This window comes from Acipenser ruthenus, chromosome 3 (genome assembly GCF_902713425.1).
Source record: "Acipenser ruthenus chromosome 3, fAciRut3.2 maternal haplotype, whole genome shotgun sequence".
Taxonomy (NCBI): Eukaryota; Metazoa; Chordata; class Actinopteri; order Acipenseriformes; family Acipenseridae; genus Acipenser; species Acipenser ruthenus.
In genome coordinates this window covers 90,256,787-90,273,918 of record NC_081191.1, presented here as the reverse complement: position 1 = coordinate 90,273,918, position 17,132 = coordinate 90,256,787, and the positions used below count along the sequence as shown (strand labels likewise).

At 37.3% G+C, this 17,132-nt stretch overlaps 1 protein-coding gene across 1 annotated transcript in view; it reads left to right on the top strand.

The window, feature by feature from the left end:
• Positions 1-5,966: 5,966 nt before the first annotated feature.
• The window catches only part of LOC117394296 (F-box/LRR-repeat protein 7-like), a 103,446-nt gene continuing 92,280 nt past the window's right edge, over positions 5,967-17,132 (top strand). The window contains exon 1 of the mRNA XM_033992423.3: positions 5,967-6,354. Within this exon, the coding sequence (XP_033848314.1) occupies positions 6,318-6,354 (37 nt within the window). The 5' untranslated portion in view covers positions 5,967-6,317. The remainder of the gene's footprint in view (positions 6,355-17,132) is intronic.

Sequence of the window (17,132 nt, the reverse complement as noted above, 5' to 3'; positions counted from 1 at the left end):
CATTATTTTATTATTCTTAGCCAAGAATTCCACAAAGTTTTAGGATATAACATTTCAGCTGGGTGATACAAAAATACATCTGTACAGCAAGAGAGCTGGGGAGTATTGCTTAATATTAACCTACAAAAACATAGCAATACTGTGTATAACACTTGAGCAACAGTTATTTTTGACAGAACAACTATAATTACAGTATCCAGGATTAAATGCTACTGTAAGTCATGTTAAAGATCAAGGCCTTTAGTTCTGAGTTAATGGGGGTATAAATTACTTAATTTTCTAAATGAGAGAAAAAAATAAAATTAGAAATAAACACACCAGTTATTTAATTGAAGGCATTTTAAGTAAAGTTGGGATGTTTCAGTTGGGTTTTGGTACTGTATCATTTACACTTTGATGCTTACAGTCCCAAATAAATGGCTGGAAGGGCTATTTGTAAAAGAGAGTTTTTAAGTCATCTCAAAACAGGGAACTTTGTTTTCTTAACCAATTGCCTTGGCAGATTTGTGTTTGTGTTGATGACACAACAACATATACTGTAGGCCCTCACGTGAACCGGCGATTTCGCACACTGCAAGCGAGCGTTTTAACCATGTCTGCATTCATGTTACAAGCTCTTTAAACTTGTCTCCATAATGGAAGTACATCCCACAACACTGCCCGTTACACTCTTCCCTCCTTTAACACCCTGTTATTTATTAATTTATTTTTTTTAAAGTTAACACCCTGTAATATTTGATTGATATCATTACATTTTATATATAATGACTCATTAATATGGCTGAGGGTTTCTATTAGACCATACAAGGGGCAGCATTACCCAGCAGGATATGGTTTGGCCAACTCTCCTCTAATTGCTAGTTTAATGTGGGTGTGGGATTACTGTTCTTGCCCATAAGGCCTAGTGTTAAAATAATTTGAGTGTTATTGCCTGATATGAATTTGGGTTGGATTCTATCCCAGGTTCCTCACACGAAAGGCCGAAGCACTGTTTGTTTGTTTGTTTGTTTTTTGTTTTTTTTTAAATATAGAACAACAGATTTCCTGTCTGCGTGGTTTTATAAAGTTAAAACATTGTCTTTGAAACAGCACAAAAAACAAGTTTGCTGCAATCCAGTTTAGAAAAACCTATCTTTATCAGTGTGGATCTAATATTTGAAAGTTGTGTGCATGACAAACTTGACAAATAATGTGCTTTTGGTTTTCCATTGGTTTACAGCTGTTTTCTGATCAAGTATTGACAGGGGGCAGCAGTGTGGAGCAGTGGTTAGGGCTCTGGACTCTTGACCGGAGGGTTGTGGGTTCAAGCCTAGTTGGGGGACACTGCTGCTGTACCCTTGAGCAAGGTACTTTACCTAGATTGCTCCAGTAAAAACCCAACTGTAAAAATGGGTAATTGTATGTAAAAAATAATGTAATTGTATGTAAAAATAATGTGATATCTTGTAACAATTGTAAGTTGCCCTGGATAAGGGTGTCGGCTAAGAAATAAATAATAATAATAATAATAATAATGATAACATGGAGTTCTGCAGACACCAGTAAAGCACGGCAGGGTTTGGCAAGGAAGCTTGGGGCTTGGCGAAAGAGCTTTCATGATGGCCAATAGACTGTTCATGGCATTTGCCAAAGAAACCAGTAAAATGAAACATAAAGCAATTATGGCTTTGAATATAATGTTTTTATATAAGGAACTCAACCTCATAGATATTCAATCAATTTTATACTAATCTGTTTGCCCATTTTGCATTGCTGCTTTGTTTAGAACTACCTTAACCTTTACTATATATGTAAAAAATAAAGCAGACTATATTAATTGCAAAATAGAGTTAACAAGTTACATTTGAGTTCTGTTTTTGCATTCATAGTCCATTCCTTTTTAAGTCTTTGCGTGAGTTATTTAGGAATGATTTCTGCATTATTTTACAGGAAGAATTCATTTAGCAATATAAGTACTGAATTAAGATGAATTAATTTTGAATCTGTTGCTACCCAATAATGCATTTTAAATTTCAAGAAAATCCTACTGACCGCCATTTCAAATATTGTTTGAATTCAAAACTGAAAATATCTTTATTGGATGCATTTTGAATCTAATGAGTTCAGATACTACGACTACTACTACTACTACTACTACTACTAATAATAATAATAATAATAATAATAATAATAATAATAATAATAATAATAATAATGCTGGTAATAGTGGTCCACAAAATATGTATCATAAACAGTTTTGTAATGAAAGGAACAACAACATGATAGTACTTCTGTATAGCAGTACAGTATTGGTTTATTCTTTAATAGTAATTATTGTGTCACTGGTTTTATGGTAAATTAAAATAGGAAATAGTTTTCATTTGTGCTACAGTAATCCCTGCCATTACCAATATGGCCCTATTGTCTTCTCTTCCATGAGAACTCGAATGTTGGTGAGTTCTTAACACTATTAATAGCAATATTGTTTTACAATAATGTTACATCAGGGAAAAAAACACCCTGCAGGAAACTGGAGTCTCAGAAAACAAAAGGAAAAGCTGTGAAGGTAACTATGAAACGTAATCCACTTTGTCAGAGGCTCTCAGCCTATTCAACACAAAATGATTTTGATAAAACATTGAGGACGATTAACAATCAAATCAAAGGAGGCCAATATTCTTTGGTACTATAAGTCAAAAACTGTCAATTCATTCTAACCAATGCCAGTAACATGAAAAACCACCAAAGCTGTAAATGCAAAATTACAGATAACAGCAGTATGAAGGACTTTCATCTGTGTTTGCTGACTCTTCCAACCAGCAGCTGTCACTTCATGCACTCTGTTCACTGAGGATGGTGCTCAGCCCTACATGAAAAAGGGGCACATGCTCCAGTCTTCCAGTAAGAACCCAACAGAAGAAATCTGTCACTGATAAGAACTGCAGAAGGTTATCCAGAGTAAGCCTAGAACTCCTGCTGAACTTGCAACCCTAAAAGAATGGTATATCCCACAATGAATAGCTAGGCACTGAATACCACAATGAGCTGCTTGCACACTGTCTGATAACACCGTGTAACAATTTTTTTTTTTTTTTTTTTTTTTCCTGGGTAGTAAGTGTTATTTCCTAATTGCTTATGCCTCAAAAGTATGAAAATGGCTATTATTCCCCACAAACTTTGCTTTTGTGACCAGGACAGTGATATTTTGAATTTTACCTATTTTCCAGAACATTCCAGATAGATTCAGTGCTGAGTAAACTTGGAGTAACTTCTAGAACTTTCTAGAACTTTCCAGTAATATAAATAGTAGTATAAATACAGGGGCCTTAAGCCCACCAGTTCAGTTTAGTTCCAGCTGCCTAAGTGGATACATATCTGCATTTTTCTGAGATGGCATCAAGGTCATAGGAGACTTCAAAATGGTGGCATTCCTGATGGGTCTCCAAGGCGGTTTTACCAAGTTTCCCTGCTATCTTTGCCTTTGGGACAGCAGGGACACCAAGGCGCACTACCACAGGCGGGACTGGCCACAGCGGACCGAGTTCTCTGTGGGGAGGAACAACGTCAAGTGGGAGCCACTGGTGGACCCCCGGAAGGTGCTGATGCCACCACTGCACATCAAATTGGGCCTTATGAAACAATTTGTCAGAGCTCTAGATAAGGAGTCGGCAGCCTTCAAGTACCTTCAAGACTTCTTCCCTAAGTTGTCTGAGGCAAAGGTCAAAGCCGGTGTCTTCGTCGGACCACAGATAAAGAAGATCCTGGAGTGCAATGAATTCCCCAAGAAGCTCACTAGTAAGGAGAAAGCGGCTTGGAACAGCTTTGTCGCAGTGGTTCGGGGCTTCCTGGGCAATCACAAGGCTGAAAACTATGTGGAGCTGGTTGAGACTCTGGTGAAGAACTACGGTACAATGGGCTGTAGGATGTCCCTCAAAGTCCATATCCTTGATGCTCATCTTGATAAATTCAAGGAGAACATGGGAGCGTACTCGGAGGAGCAAGGCGAGCGCTTCCACCAGGATATACTGGACTTTGAACGCCACTACCAAGGACAGTATAACGAGAACATGATGGGAGACTACATTTGGGGGCTGATTCGTGAAAGTGATTTACAGTATAATCGTAAATCTCGAAAAACTACTCACTTCTAAATCTTTTGTAGTCATTTTTGTATTACTTTAGTATAAGTACATGTTCATTTGGATTCATATGTTGTTTTTTTCTGACTTTATGTGAACGAAAAGACACAAATTCGCCCGTTTTCTCATTGGAAATAGGTAAATTTCAAAATATCACTGTCCTGGTCACAAAAGCAAAGTTTGTGGGGAATAATAACCATTTTCTATACTTTTGAGGCATAAGCAATTAGGAAATAACACTTACTACCCAGGAACAAAAATTGTGTTACATAGTGTAATAGGCTACTCATGGTCATCAACTATTTTCTTCATACTATGTTTAGTAAAGTGAATTATTTTTGTTACCGTTTTATTTATACCATCTGTATTTAAGAAGTCTGTGTACAGCACAGCAGGGTCAGTCGGTTAACAGTGTTCGCTTGCTCGCCGAAACACCAATTTCCAATTAATTGCGCTTCCCTTCTTCTGGGTGATGTGCGTTTAATTTACCCCCTCTCACGTGACACTGGCACATCAACAGCGCCGTTCACCACATCTGTTTAATGGGCTGAAGCCGGACTTTGCTCGCAAAGAAAAGCGAGCGCACAAATTTGCGGTGCACATGCGCAGTAGCAGCCAGCTGTCAGCCAGGGCAGGCTATGATAGGCTTAAAATGGAGCGCAGCCGGTTTGCGAACAGTGATCAGGCGATCAGCGCGCATGTGCCAAGACAACAAAGGCTATAAATATGAGCAGCACGACTTCGTATGTTCTGTCTTGCATGGTGTTGTGGAAAGATAGAAAACGTTTAAGCTGTTTAAATATTAAAATAAAATTCACAAGTGTAATTATCTTTGTCTAACTTTAAATTAACGTTATTTGTCTTATTTGTTCAACTTTGTTCTTTTCACAGTTTTAATCAGCAGCGCTTTAACTTAAACTCGAGCTTGATGAGTTTGGCAGTTTATTTATTTTGTTAATTTACCGGCCACTACTGCCTGTTTGTGGTAATCGTTTAGTAAATCTACTGTAAATATAATATTTGTATCATTTTAATATTATTTATATAATATTTAATATTATTTTTTTTAATCTCGTAGGCTTTTTTTCTGGGTGTTTTAAATTACATTTTTTACTGTTTGTATCTGATATCAGTCTTTTATTAGGTCTATATAAATTATCTGCTGGTTCCTGAAAATAAAAATAAAATATCTACTTCACTGTTAATTACATTTTTTTTTCTTCCTTTGGCCTTAATTGTGACTTCCATTTAAGGTCTTGTTTTTTCCTGTTCTTGGTCATTTTTCCTGTTCTTGGGATTGATTTAGATTCAGGAGACAATTAAAATTGAAATAAATACACATTTAAATTTGAGTACAATCTGTGTTTTTTTTGTTTTGTAATATATTTCCAGGTTTTACTTTTCTAAGTTAATCAGTTAAAGACATGAATACAGCAGAATGTTTGCTTGCTAATAATTTTGCTACAATGGAGGAAGTGCAGAAACTGCAGATCAAAAGATGGGACCCAGCAGACCTCCAATAAAATTCGTGCAGGTGAACAGTACAGTACAATGCTTAACCCGAACGACATACAGTAACACATGGTCATAAAATGCGACTTATTCTTAATTGTACACGTTTTGCATTATCTTTAGTTATTTAAAATGTGTCTTGTTCACATTCAATGTATATAAATGGTGGAAAAATGGCTTTATCACCTGGGATTTTAATAAGCTTAAGTAGGTCGATTTTATGGGCAATATCTCTTTAAATCCAGTTCCAGCCCTTTTCTTCCTGCTGCCACTGATTGACAGGTAGGAGGTTCCACACTGTAACAAATATCTGCTTCATCCATTGTATTAGTGAGTGGAAAGGGGTGGATTAGGTGCTCAAGCAAGAAGTGTGATAAGTTATTGAAACAGATACACGAAGTTGTATTATCATTGCATCAGAATGGAATTGTGGATTGAAGAACATGCATGGGATTGATTTATGTGCAATGGGATTGTTGTACTACTTAACTCGCCTGTGGATTGTACTGTATATCGGGGGCTTCTCTTCTTCCCGTCTCCCTATCCCGGACTGGATTGATTGAGTAAGCGACAGCTCAGATCCCGGAGAGGTTTTGTTGAATTATTTTACCGTTATTTTAGAGTCATGAATCTTTGGCTATGTCTGGGGATGTTGCGGTTTTATAGATAGACTATGAATTCAACAGGATGGGAGCGAATAATGGCAAACAGTATGGTAGTGACGGTAAGTAGCGCTCCCCCTACCTAACATTTACATTTAACTTAACTAAGCCTTGCATTTTCCAGCTGATGACGATCACACCCAACTTTCAACTCAAGCACTGTAATTGTTTTTTCAGGTCACTTGCGTTTGGTTCAATGAATGATATATATATATATATATATATATATATATATATATATATATATATATATATATATATATATATGACAGTAAGTCATTGCATTATAAATGATCAGTCTATTTATTTATGTATTTCTTTATGTATTTGCAATTTCTGCAGTCTGACAGTTTGCATGTGGTACGTTAAGTATGGTAAAACAATCGAGGGATGCAGAAGGGAATTATTATTATTATTATTATTATTATTATTATTATTATTATTATTATTAATAATAATAATAATAATAATAATAATAATAATAATGGTATATGTGACTGTTAAAATATACGAATACATTGAAGTTCATAGCTTTCAAGATATTTAACTTTTTCATATCGATGGCAGGCTCTACTGGTTTGTGACGAGTACTCTTATGTCTGGAGAGTCTGTTTTTAGTTAAGATTGGAATCTTTGCGTGTGTGTGTGTGTGTGTGTGTGTGTGTGTGTGTGTGTGTGTGTGTGTGTGCCCGCGCCGTTTGTTCGTTCTTTTCCCTCTTTTTTGGTGGGAGGAGGTATTCTTAAAGACATGTAGTCTAGTTATGTTAAATGCATTTAAAAATTAAAGTAAACATTTCGTGCAGTACTAGTAAGCTATTGAAAATGTAACAGCTGCCTCCATATGTTGTTCCTGTCGTCAAAGACCTTTAAATCGGGATTTCTGAAAATACAGAGCCTTATCTGAATTCCCATTACCGTTTTACAAATTGTGGCTGCATTGACAACGGTTTATAGTAACGTATATGTAGGATTTTTAAAGATATCATTTTATGTTTGTGGTTTCTATGACAGGGGCATCTTGCAAATGACATGTTTCAATCCTGGTGTTTACATTCACATTCCTTTGTCAATAGATGGCTACAGTTATTGTTGTTTTTTTTGCTGATGCTTTATTAAGCAAAATAAAACAATATTCAGCTATATATATATATATATATATATATATATATATACACAGTATTGTGCAAAAGTTTTAGGCAGGTGTGAAAAAATGCAGTAAAGTAAGAATGCTTTCAAAAATAGACATGTTGATAGATTATATTTATCAATTAACTAAATGCAAAGTGAGTGAACAGAAGAAAAATCTAAATCAAATCCATATTTGGTGAGACCACCCTTTGCCTTCAATTCTTCTAGGTACACTTGCACAAAGTCAGGGATTTTGTAGGCATATAGTCAGGTGTATGATTAAACAATTATACCAAACAGGTGCTAATGATCATCAATTCAATATGTAGGTTGAAACACAATCATTAACTGAAACAGAAACAGCTGTGTAGGAGGAATAAAACTGGGTGAGGAACAGCCAAACTCAGCTAACAAAGTGAGGTTGCTGAAGACAGTTTACTGTCAAAAGTCATACACCATGGCAAGACTGAGCACAGCAACAAGACACAAGGTAGTTATACTGCATCAGCAAGGTCTCTCCCAGGCAGAAATTTCAAGGCAGACAGGGGTTTCCAGATGTGCTGTCCAAGCTCTTTTGAAGAAGCACAAAGAAACGGGCAACGCTGAGGACCGTAGACGCAGTGGTCGGCCAAGGAAACTTACTGCAGCAGATGAAAGACACATTATGCTTAGTTCCCTTCGCAATCGGAAGATGTCCAGCAGTGCCATCAGCTCAGAATTGGTAGAAAACAGTGGGACCCTGGTACACCCATCTACTGTCCGGAGAAGTCTGGTCAGAAGTGGCCTTCATGGAAGACTTGCGGCCAAAAAGCCATACCTCTGACGTGGAAACAAGGCCAAGCGACTCAACTATGCACGAAAACACAGGAACTGGGGTGCAGAAAAATGGCAGCAGGTGCTCTGGGAGCAGGTGCAGGTGCTCTGGGAGGCATCTGATTGGCCCCAAATTTAGCCTGCAGCATGACAACGACCCCAAACATTCAGCGAAAGTCATTAAGAACTATCTTCAGCGTAAAGAAGAACAAGGAGTCCTGGAAGTGATGGTATGGCCCCTACAGAGCCCTGATCTCAACATCATCGAGTCTGTCTGGGATTACATGAAGAGAGAGAAGCAACTGAGGCTGCCTAAATCCACAGAAGAACTGTGGTTAGTTCTCCAAGATGTTTGGGCCAGCCTACCTGCCGAGTTCCTTCAAAAACTGTGTGCAAGTGTACCTAGAAGAATTGATGCTGTTTTGAAGGCAAAGGGTGGTCACACCAAATATTGATTTGATGTAGATTTTTCTTCTGTTCACTCACTTTGCATTTTGTTAATTGATAAATATAAACTATTAACATGTCTATTTTTGAAAGCATTCTTACTTTACAGCATTTTTTCACACCTGCCTAAAACTTTTGCACAGTACTGTATATATATATATATATATATATATATATATATATATATATATATACGGTATATACCTTGCCTGGGGTGACCACCCTAGAAGTGGTATATATCATCGGAACTGCACGCCCGAAGTGGTTACCGCGCATAAAACGGCTACCTGTCATTTGTGGGAAGAAAAATAATTAAAATAATTAAAAGACATTTAAATTAAGACAAAACCAGAAACTTTTACATCCGTAGTGTAATATAGTCCCACATTTAATTTAATTAAATTTATTGTGCTTATTGCTTATTAAAAATAAATTGCACGTGTTCGTTTATTGTGAATTTCTGCATCGAAACTGCCATCTCATGAGAAACTAGAGGATATATATACACGCACGGTCATGTGATGCTGTTTAACCAATCAGAGGTTGTTATTTTTCCAAGTCGTGTATATAAAATAACAAAAATATTTTTGCAATGTATACACATATAAACTAACGTGCACACAAATACTAATTAAAAAATAAATTTAGAATTACGTTTATTCTTTTACACGTTTTTCATTTTTTTAAAGAGGTAGATAAAATGATAAAACAGTTCACGAACTATGTTCACTTTTGTGTAGGAGGTACCTGAAATGTGGAACAGCTTCATGTAAGTAGTAAACATAAAATCCTGAAATAAACAGAAAAAATTATTTCACACAGCCATTTTCTAATAGCAATAGAACCCTCATAAGAGGGTTTCCTGTCAAGTAAGGCTCTTCTCGTGCTGTTATGTTTAACTGCACAAAGCAGGCCTAGCCAGACAGTAAAGCCCTCTTCGGGTTCTGTCCGCACAGACGTACATCCGTTTTAATGCATCCCTCCAATGTGTGCAGTTCTTCTTTAAATAAAAGACACATATCCGGTATTGACCGTAACTGTTAACAAGAACATGTTTGAAGAACTCTGTCGCAGCTCTCGACTCCCTGAATTACTGGTGGCGCATGCACTAAAATACACACAGCTGCTGAATGCAAACATACCCCGTATGCAACAGCACATTCACATCACACTTTTCTGTTGCTTTGTCTGTCAAACGTGTTCTAGAGAGTATACTGAGATAAAAAAAGGTGCACAGAAATATATATTTTTTATTAAATATTTTTAAAACTATTTCCTATTTGATATGTGTTACTCACACGGTGCATTTAAATCAATGTGGGTTTTATTTCGCAGGGAGATCATTCAGGTCACTCATCACGGTAATTTTTTCCTCAGCTCTCAGATTGGGTTGTCAACAGGCTCCAGAATCTCGGGACACTTTAAGGCAGGTCAGGTTTTTTTTAACTCACCTCTCTAAACTGCAATGTATTCGACATGTAAAGTGAGTGTGAATTGCTTCAGCAGTTTAGTAAATGTATTTAATTGTTTAATTGAGGTGGCGATTCTATCCGGAGAGCATAACAACGATTAATCTTATTGCTTGAATTTTGTTAATACAGTAAACAATATCTATCAAAATAGCACAACACCATTAATATAGACAATTTTGCACTCTTTCATTTAACCTTGTGGCAGCAGGTAAAGTTTCTATTTGTTTAATATTTCTTGCTTCACACAGTCTCGCCCAGTCAGAGACTCAGAAAGCCAATCAGCTGCTGTGTAGGTCTGATTGATGGAAACGATCCTCGCAGGCATGTGTGTGCTTTTGGTAACAATTAAGTAAAACAATTCAATTAATTTAGCAACAGTTCGCACAATTCACACTCACTTTACTGAATACATTGCAGTTTAGAGAGGTGAGTTACAAAACCTGACCTGTCTTCAAGTGTCCCGAGATTCTGGAGCCTGTTGGCAACCCTACTCTCAGATCAGGTGACACAGGTTGAAACGTCATTAAAGAAAATAGTGGGTTATGGCAAAGACACAGCGCTCCTTTCTTGTAAAGGTAAAGTAAACGGATCTGTATTTTGACGTTTCTGTTGTGGTACCAGGCAGCTGAGTGCGTGGGGGCGGAAGTGGAGTGCTGTTCTGCTGCTGCTCATGCCACGTCACACGTCAGCACTTCCACAGAGTGGCCTTCAAATTTCTATTTTTTCAAAATCCAATTTTTGTCTTTGTTTTCTTACTGGAAAGCAGTGTTGCAAAGTTTGTGTATTATAAGCAAGGTTTTTTGGACTTTGTTTTCAAAATAGTCGCTTGTTTTTGTGTTATAACTTAATTGAAATCCCCCCTAGAAAGTAAATACTGGTTGTGTTTCTTTAAAATAATATTCAACCAATCAAATCCATTTGGTCCTCCGTTTCTCTCTATGTATGGTAAGATAGACTGGTGAATAGCCAATCACTGCATTTGCTTTTTTCTTTGGAATTAGTAGAGTGTGTGTCATGTAGCTGGTTGTAAAATATCAGAAGCTAAGGCTATTGCAAGTTCTAATATGCCTCCAAATAAGTGAGCTAAGTAAGGCAAAACGTAATGTAAAGAGTGGGTGCAAGAGAGGAACGTGCACACCACTCTGTCCTTGTTCAGCACATGAGCACAGTCAAACTGCCTTTTTCATCCATAGTCCTACCAGATATTGGAGCTTAAACTGGCCTGTTACGGCGCTTGCCACACAGCAGTTAGTTTTATTGATCACCTGGGAGAGCTTGTTGGATCATGTTTTGAGAAACATGTGAGCCTGCATCATACACAATGTACGGCATTGATAAACAACGTTGTTGCACCCTGTGTGTTCGACATTTTTAGTGCTGCTTTGGCAGATGCAAAACTTGATCATGCAGAGGAAACAAATCTGAAAAGTAGATGCTGAGACTTTCTTCTAGAAGCAGCTAAACAAGTACAATTAAGACTTTCAGCAAATATGAATCTGTCGAAGTCCATGTCAGCATTTAGTCCATCAGTTACTCGCTCACAGACCAAACAAGCCATCAACTTCCAGCAGTGGAAGACCAAGGATGACAAAAATGTAGCAGAGCTCTGGGTGAAAGTTTACAACTTCACAGAGGTGAGTGATGAAAGGTACTATAAAGAGCTTGTGCCCCAGCACCTCTTTCTGTACAAATTAACCACTGCCCCGAAGGGAATATTAAAACCTGACTTTACCACTTTTAAAACTGGAGACAACAGTGTATCACCTGGCATGTCAGATTGTGTATTACCCCCATTAATAACATCCCCATTTCAACAAGTTATTAATCATCTTATTGATGTGGCAAGTTAATCTGGTTGATGACAGGATGTTATCCTTTTCAATAATAGGATTACCACCAGTGCTGAAGCTCTTCAATTACATTTCTTAATCTTTTTCTGTTAGCCATCTATAAATAGTAGCTTTTAGTACTTTTAGCCATTGTACTTAATCAATTTGAAAGCGTAACTAGGATGGCTTTGCGATGGCTTTGGCCTGTTTTTAGCTCTACTGTGAACGCATCAGTCCCTGAGTTGGCTCACGCAGAGGCACCTTTTGAGCAACACCCCCAGTGTCAGTGTAACTCAGCCACCTCCTTGGGAACTGGATGCATAAACACACTCTTTTGAAACCGAGGACATGACAGGATGGAGAGATCAGAACAGGCAATTATTTTTTCTCATTTTCTCCCCAATTTGGAAAGCCCAATTATTTTAATTCAACCCGGCTCACCACTGCCACCCCTGCGCTGACTCAGGAGAGACGAAGACGAACACACACGTCCTCCGAAACGTGTGTCGTCAGCTGTCCACTTCTTTCCACTCTGCAGGCCCGCCATGCAGCTACCTCAGAGCTACAGCGACAGAGGACCACACAGCTCTGGGCCACTTGCAGGGGTCGCTGGTGCGCGGTGAGCCGAGGACACCCTGGCCAGTCTAAGTCCCCCCCACCCCGGGCGGCGCTCAGCCAGTTGTGCGCCGCCCCCTGGGAACTCCCATCCACGGTCAGCAGTGGAATAGCCTGGACTTGTAAATGCACTGTCTGACCATGTGTAAAAGTTGGGACTCTTATGATTTGCTTTCTTCGTAACCACTCCCACATTACAAAGTGTGTCTCAGCTGAATTGCCATGGCGATAGCTTTCACTGATGGAGAAGCTCTGCAAATCCTGCTTCCAATTTTCAACTATTATGGAGACTTGGTTTGCAAACCTTCTCACCCAATTTATATACCATATTATCGTGCAATTCTAGGGCTGTTAAACCTTTGGACTGTAGTGTAGAGCTCCTTTAAATTGCCATTGTTACTTCACATGGAAAGTCAGTTGGTTAAAAAATAATCTTAAAAAAAAAAATTAAAAAATAAAAGCACTGTGAATGTATATCAATATAAATCATAAAAACAAAAAATTGACAATTGTATAAGTGTTCCTTTTTATAAAACAAGTAGACAATGTGGTGTTCTGGTTAAAAACAAGAACAGGTCATTAAATACCGGAAACGTCTGGATTTTCACAGCGGAGGTTAATACTAAAGTGGCATCGTTGGGAAGGCATATAGGTTATGCAGGGTCAATTAATTTATTAAGTAACAAACAACCTAACCAGGAAGGCTTTCTACATCTTTGTAAGGGGTCCTAGGAGACAGCTTTACCTTATTACTGGAAGGATGTGTGAGTCAGAAGATTAGAACAGAGCGTTTGGAAAATATCTGGAAAAATTAGAAAAACATTTACTAAAGAGCCCTTAGCAAGAGTTTCCTGCTGCCTCAACGGGGGGTGTTCAGGACAGTCAATTAACAGACTATCAGTGGGACCTACTTTGAATAAAACACGGGTGATGTCACAGTGTTTGCACTACCTCTAGGAACCCAGTCTAGACTGCTGAGTACTTTCCAGGGGGTATTACTTTTAGTATCAATAAATGTGGATTGAGAAAAGCCCTGACCCATGTGTGCAATTAAACAGGAATGTGTTGCCAATGAATGGTAAACTTGCAGCTCGACTCATAGTTCTTCTGACTCATTATAGATTAGGAAATAAAAACAGCATGACAAGACATTGCTTAGGAATGTTTCATGTGTGCAGACTATGGTGTCAGTTTAATACAATATGTTTAAAATTAAAACTCCAAATGAACTATTGATTAATTTTAAAGGACTCTAGAAGGAGTTATTTGTAGTCGTGAGTGGATCCACTCCTCATCTTTCTTTTTTTTGTTATGTCGTTGGTCAGTTTTAAAGTCTTATATAAAAAGACATGAACTTGATGACAAATAGAAGTAAGCATTTGAAACATTTTGTAGATATATAGATCTTACTTTAATGGAAATAGTCTTTTTGGCCTCAGTATCTTGCAGATGAAAGGTATAGAATACTTTAGGCCTTGTGCTGACAGCCAGTAACATGCTTTCCTGGCTGCGGTCATGGATTGACACTGTTTGGAAGCCTTGGTCTGGTACTGGTGGTCTTTTTTTCTAGGTCCTGCAGTTTTTTGAGGTATGTTTTTGATACGAGTGACGTGTTTGCTGCTCAGGTGAGTGGTAAAACAGGTCTCCTCAAAACTCTGTGAGATCATCTGAGTGGAAGATGAGCAGGTTCTACGGTAGTATTTCATCCCCAAACTAAAATACAGAGACATTAGTGCTGTGGGGTTTTGACGTCAGTGTTTTTAGAATCTCTACTAGACTGAATAAACTATGTGCTGAGATGATAACAAAATAAGTGAAAGTGCATTCAATGAAAGCAATGTTTCATGAGAACGTGGAGGAATACTAGTTTAGCTGATACAGAGCCATATGCAGACATAGGAAAGCAGAGGCTCCTGGAAAGCCATAGCTGTTCCAACCCTACCTCTGCCAGAATAAGTGGAATTTAGGCAGTGGAATTTAGGGAGTCCTGTGATGAAGAAAGGAAAAAAGCAAACGAAAAGTGAACATGATGACTATTTAATCTCAATTAAAAAACAAATTAATTATGGCTTCTTGGATAGTCTGTATAAAAAGTGTCTGGCTATAGACAATCAGAATTGGAAGTTTCTCAGAAATCGGAGCCAAGAAAGCAAGATTCCCAATTTGCACTGTCAGCAGGTTTAGAATTCACATCCACGACTATGCTCTTCATATTAAGAGCCCAATTCAATTATTTATTACTTTTGAAGGACTCTAAGAATTAATTTGTCATAATAAGCGGTTCCATTTCAAATCCCTTGCTATTCATTTTCATTTAGTGTGTCACTGAACATGCTGTAGGGGTTACAACAAAGCACATTACTTACTATCAATGGTCGAAATCCTGCAACATACTTTTCCACATAATCGTGATGGTTTTAATATTTTTATTTACATGTCCTTGGTCAGTTTTAAACTCTTATATTCAAAGACATTTTCATTTTAGGAACCTGACGTCAAATAGAAATGACCATTCAAAACATCCATGTTCACTTTATCTTTAGATCTCTTCTTCCCAGTGAAACAAAATCTTTTCACTTGTAATTTTCATTTAAATGACAGGTTTCTGGGTGGTGTGTAACTGGATATCTACCAGACAAATCAAAGTCTCAATCAGCAGGAAACCTGTACCATTGAGTGTGCGGTTCTTTATTATATAATTGGTCCAGTCACACACCATCCTGTGTTGATTCTGCCACACTTCTAACCAATCTAATGAAAAGCAGAAAGGGATAAGGGTCAACTGCGCACTGCTGTGAGAAAGAAGTGACAGAAGATTTACTTGGCTTTTGAAATACTCTTTTATAAGTGAGTAGAATCCCAGAGACACTGTGCAGGGCCCAGTTTACTGGAGAGATGTTTTTTGTTGTTGTTGTTGTTTTCTTTAGGTTTCAGCCAAGAAATGTATTCTATTAATTTGAGTTTATTTGAAGTTATTCTTATTGAGAAAAGTATTAATGAGATACAGTAAATACATTTTACAAGTAAAGTACAAACAGTTTTAGCAGTATTTTATCAGGCTAAAAATGTCTTCAAGGGAACTGCGTAAGCATGTCATTTCATACTGATTGCTATTTACAACCCCAGATTACTAGAAATAAAATTAGACTACTGTAGGTCCTTTCTTTAAAGAATCTGTGTCATAAAACACTTTTTAGTATCCTTGTTGGGATGCTTCCCTTATAAAAGTTTCCCACAGTAAAAGCATAACAAAGTGTATATAAGCCATAGTAAAACCATGGTAAAGCATAGGTAATCACTGTAAAGCCCAGGGAGGAATGGTAAAGCATATTAAAAACAATGGCAAAGCAGGGTTAACTATGGTAAATGCATAGTATAAAAAAACTGCAAAATTACAGTGCAAAAATACAGTGGTAATACTTTTATAAGGGATATCCCTGCCAGTTTTTTAGTTTATACACTTGTTCTTATTTTAGTATCCTTCAGGGATAATGGTTGAAAACTGCAACAGTTATTGTAACTTCAACACTTGTAAAAGTTCATGTAACTTAAATATTGTGTGTTAAAATAATGCAACTGTAGAAGATCAGATACAAAGGGTGTAAAAACCCAGTGACGGATAGAATGAAGGCATAGGTTTATGGAATGAAGCTTGATGAGGACATTCATCAGCAAATGTTCTTGGAAGTATCAGTCTTAATTTAGGAAGGTTCCCACGAAAAGTATAGTGAAAATATTTAATTGTAAGAATTCCCAAAGCTGTAGCTCAGTTAGTACTGGCTAAATACTTTTATTTTTGACAACCAAGCTTCTTCTGTGATCATATTTCACTTCTTGCTACCATCTTATTTGCAGCTGCCAGCGACCAGTAAATTAACTTTATTGATCAAGTTCTTGATACAGATGTTACTAAAATGTATAGTAGTACTGTAGTAGTATTTGCTGTAGTAAGATCAAACTATATTACTGATCAGATGATATTAAACAGCATGTGGGTTACATATACATATACAGTATGCTTTATAAATCGGAATATATTCTAATTGATATGTACATTAGGTGAATAAATTGATATGTACGTTAGGTGAAGTAAAATAATTATACTGTATAGGACTGGTGATTCCTGTATATATTACATTAGATAGTCATAGAAAAATGAAGAGAGGAACTGTATGGATAGAGTTTGTGATCTTAGAGAAGGAGCTCCATCCTAACAAAACTAAACATTGGGCTTGCCTCTTGATAGTCCTTGCTTTGAGAAATTTCTGTCCAAGCTAAATATTATGTTTAAAATCACTGTCATGCATTAATTAGTATAACTCTTACCAGCTGTATGTATATACTGTATATACATTCTTGCTGAAATTTCAGCTTTAGATTAATTGGGAAGACAAGCTTGATGTGGTTAATGAGATCTTAGTTTCTGCTTGTATGTTAAGTTTTAGGTTGGGGTGAAACTGTATGAAAGCTAGTTGTTCTGTATAGAATAGTTCCTAAAGAATATCTGCTCATTAGTAAAAAGGCTTTGCCCCCCCC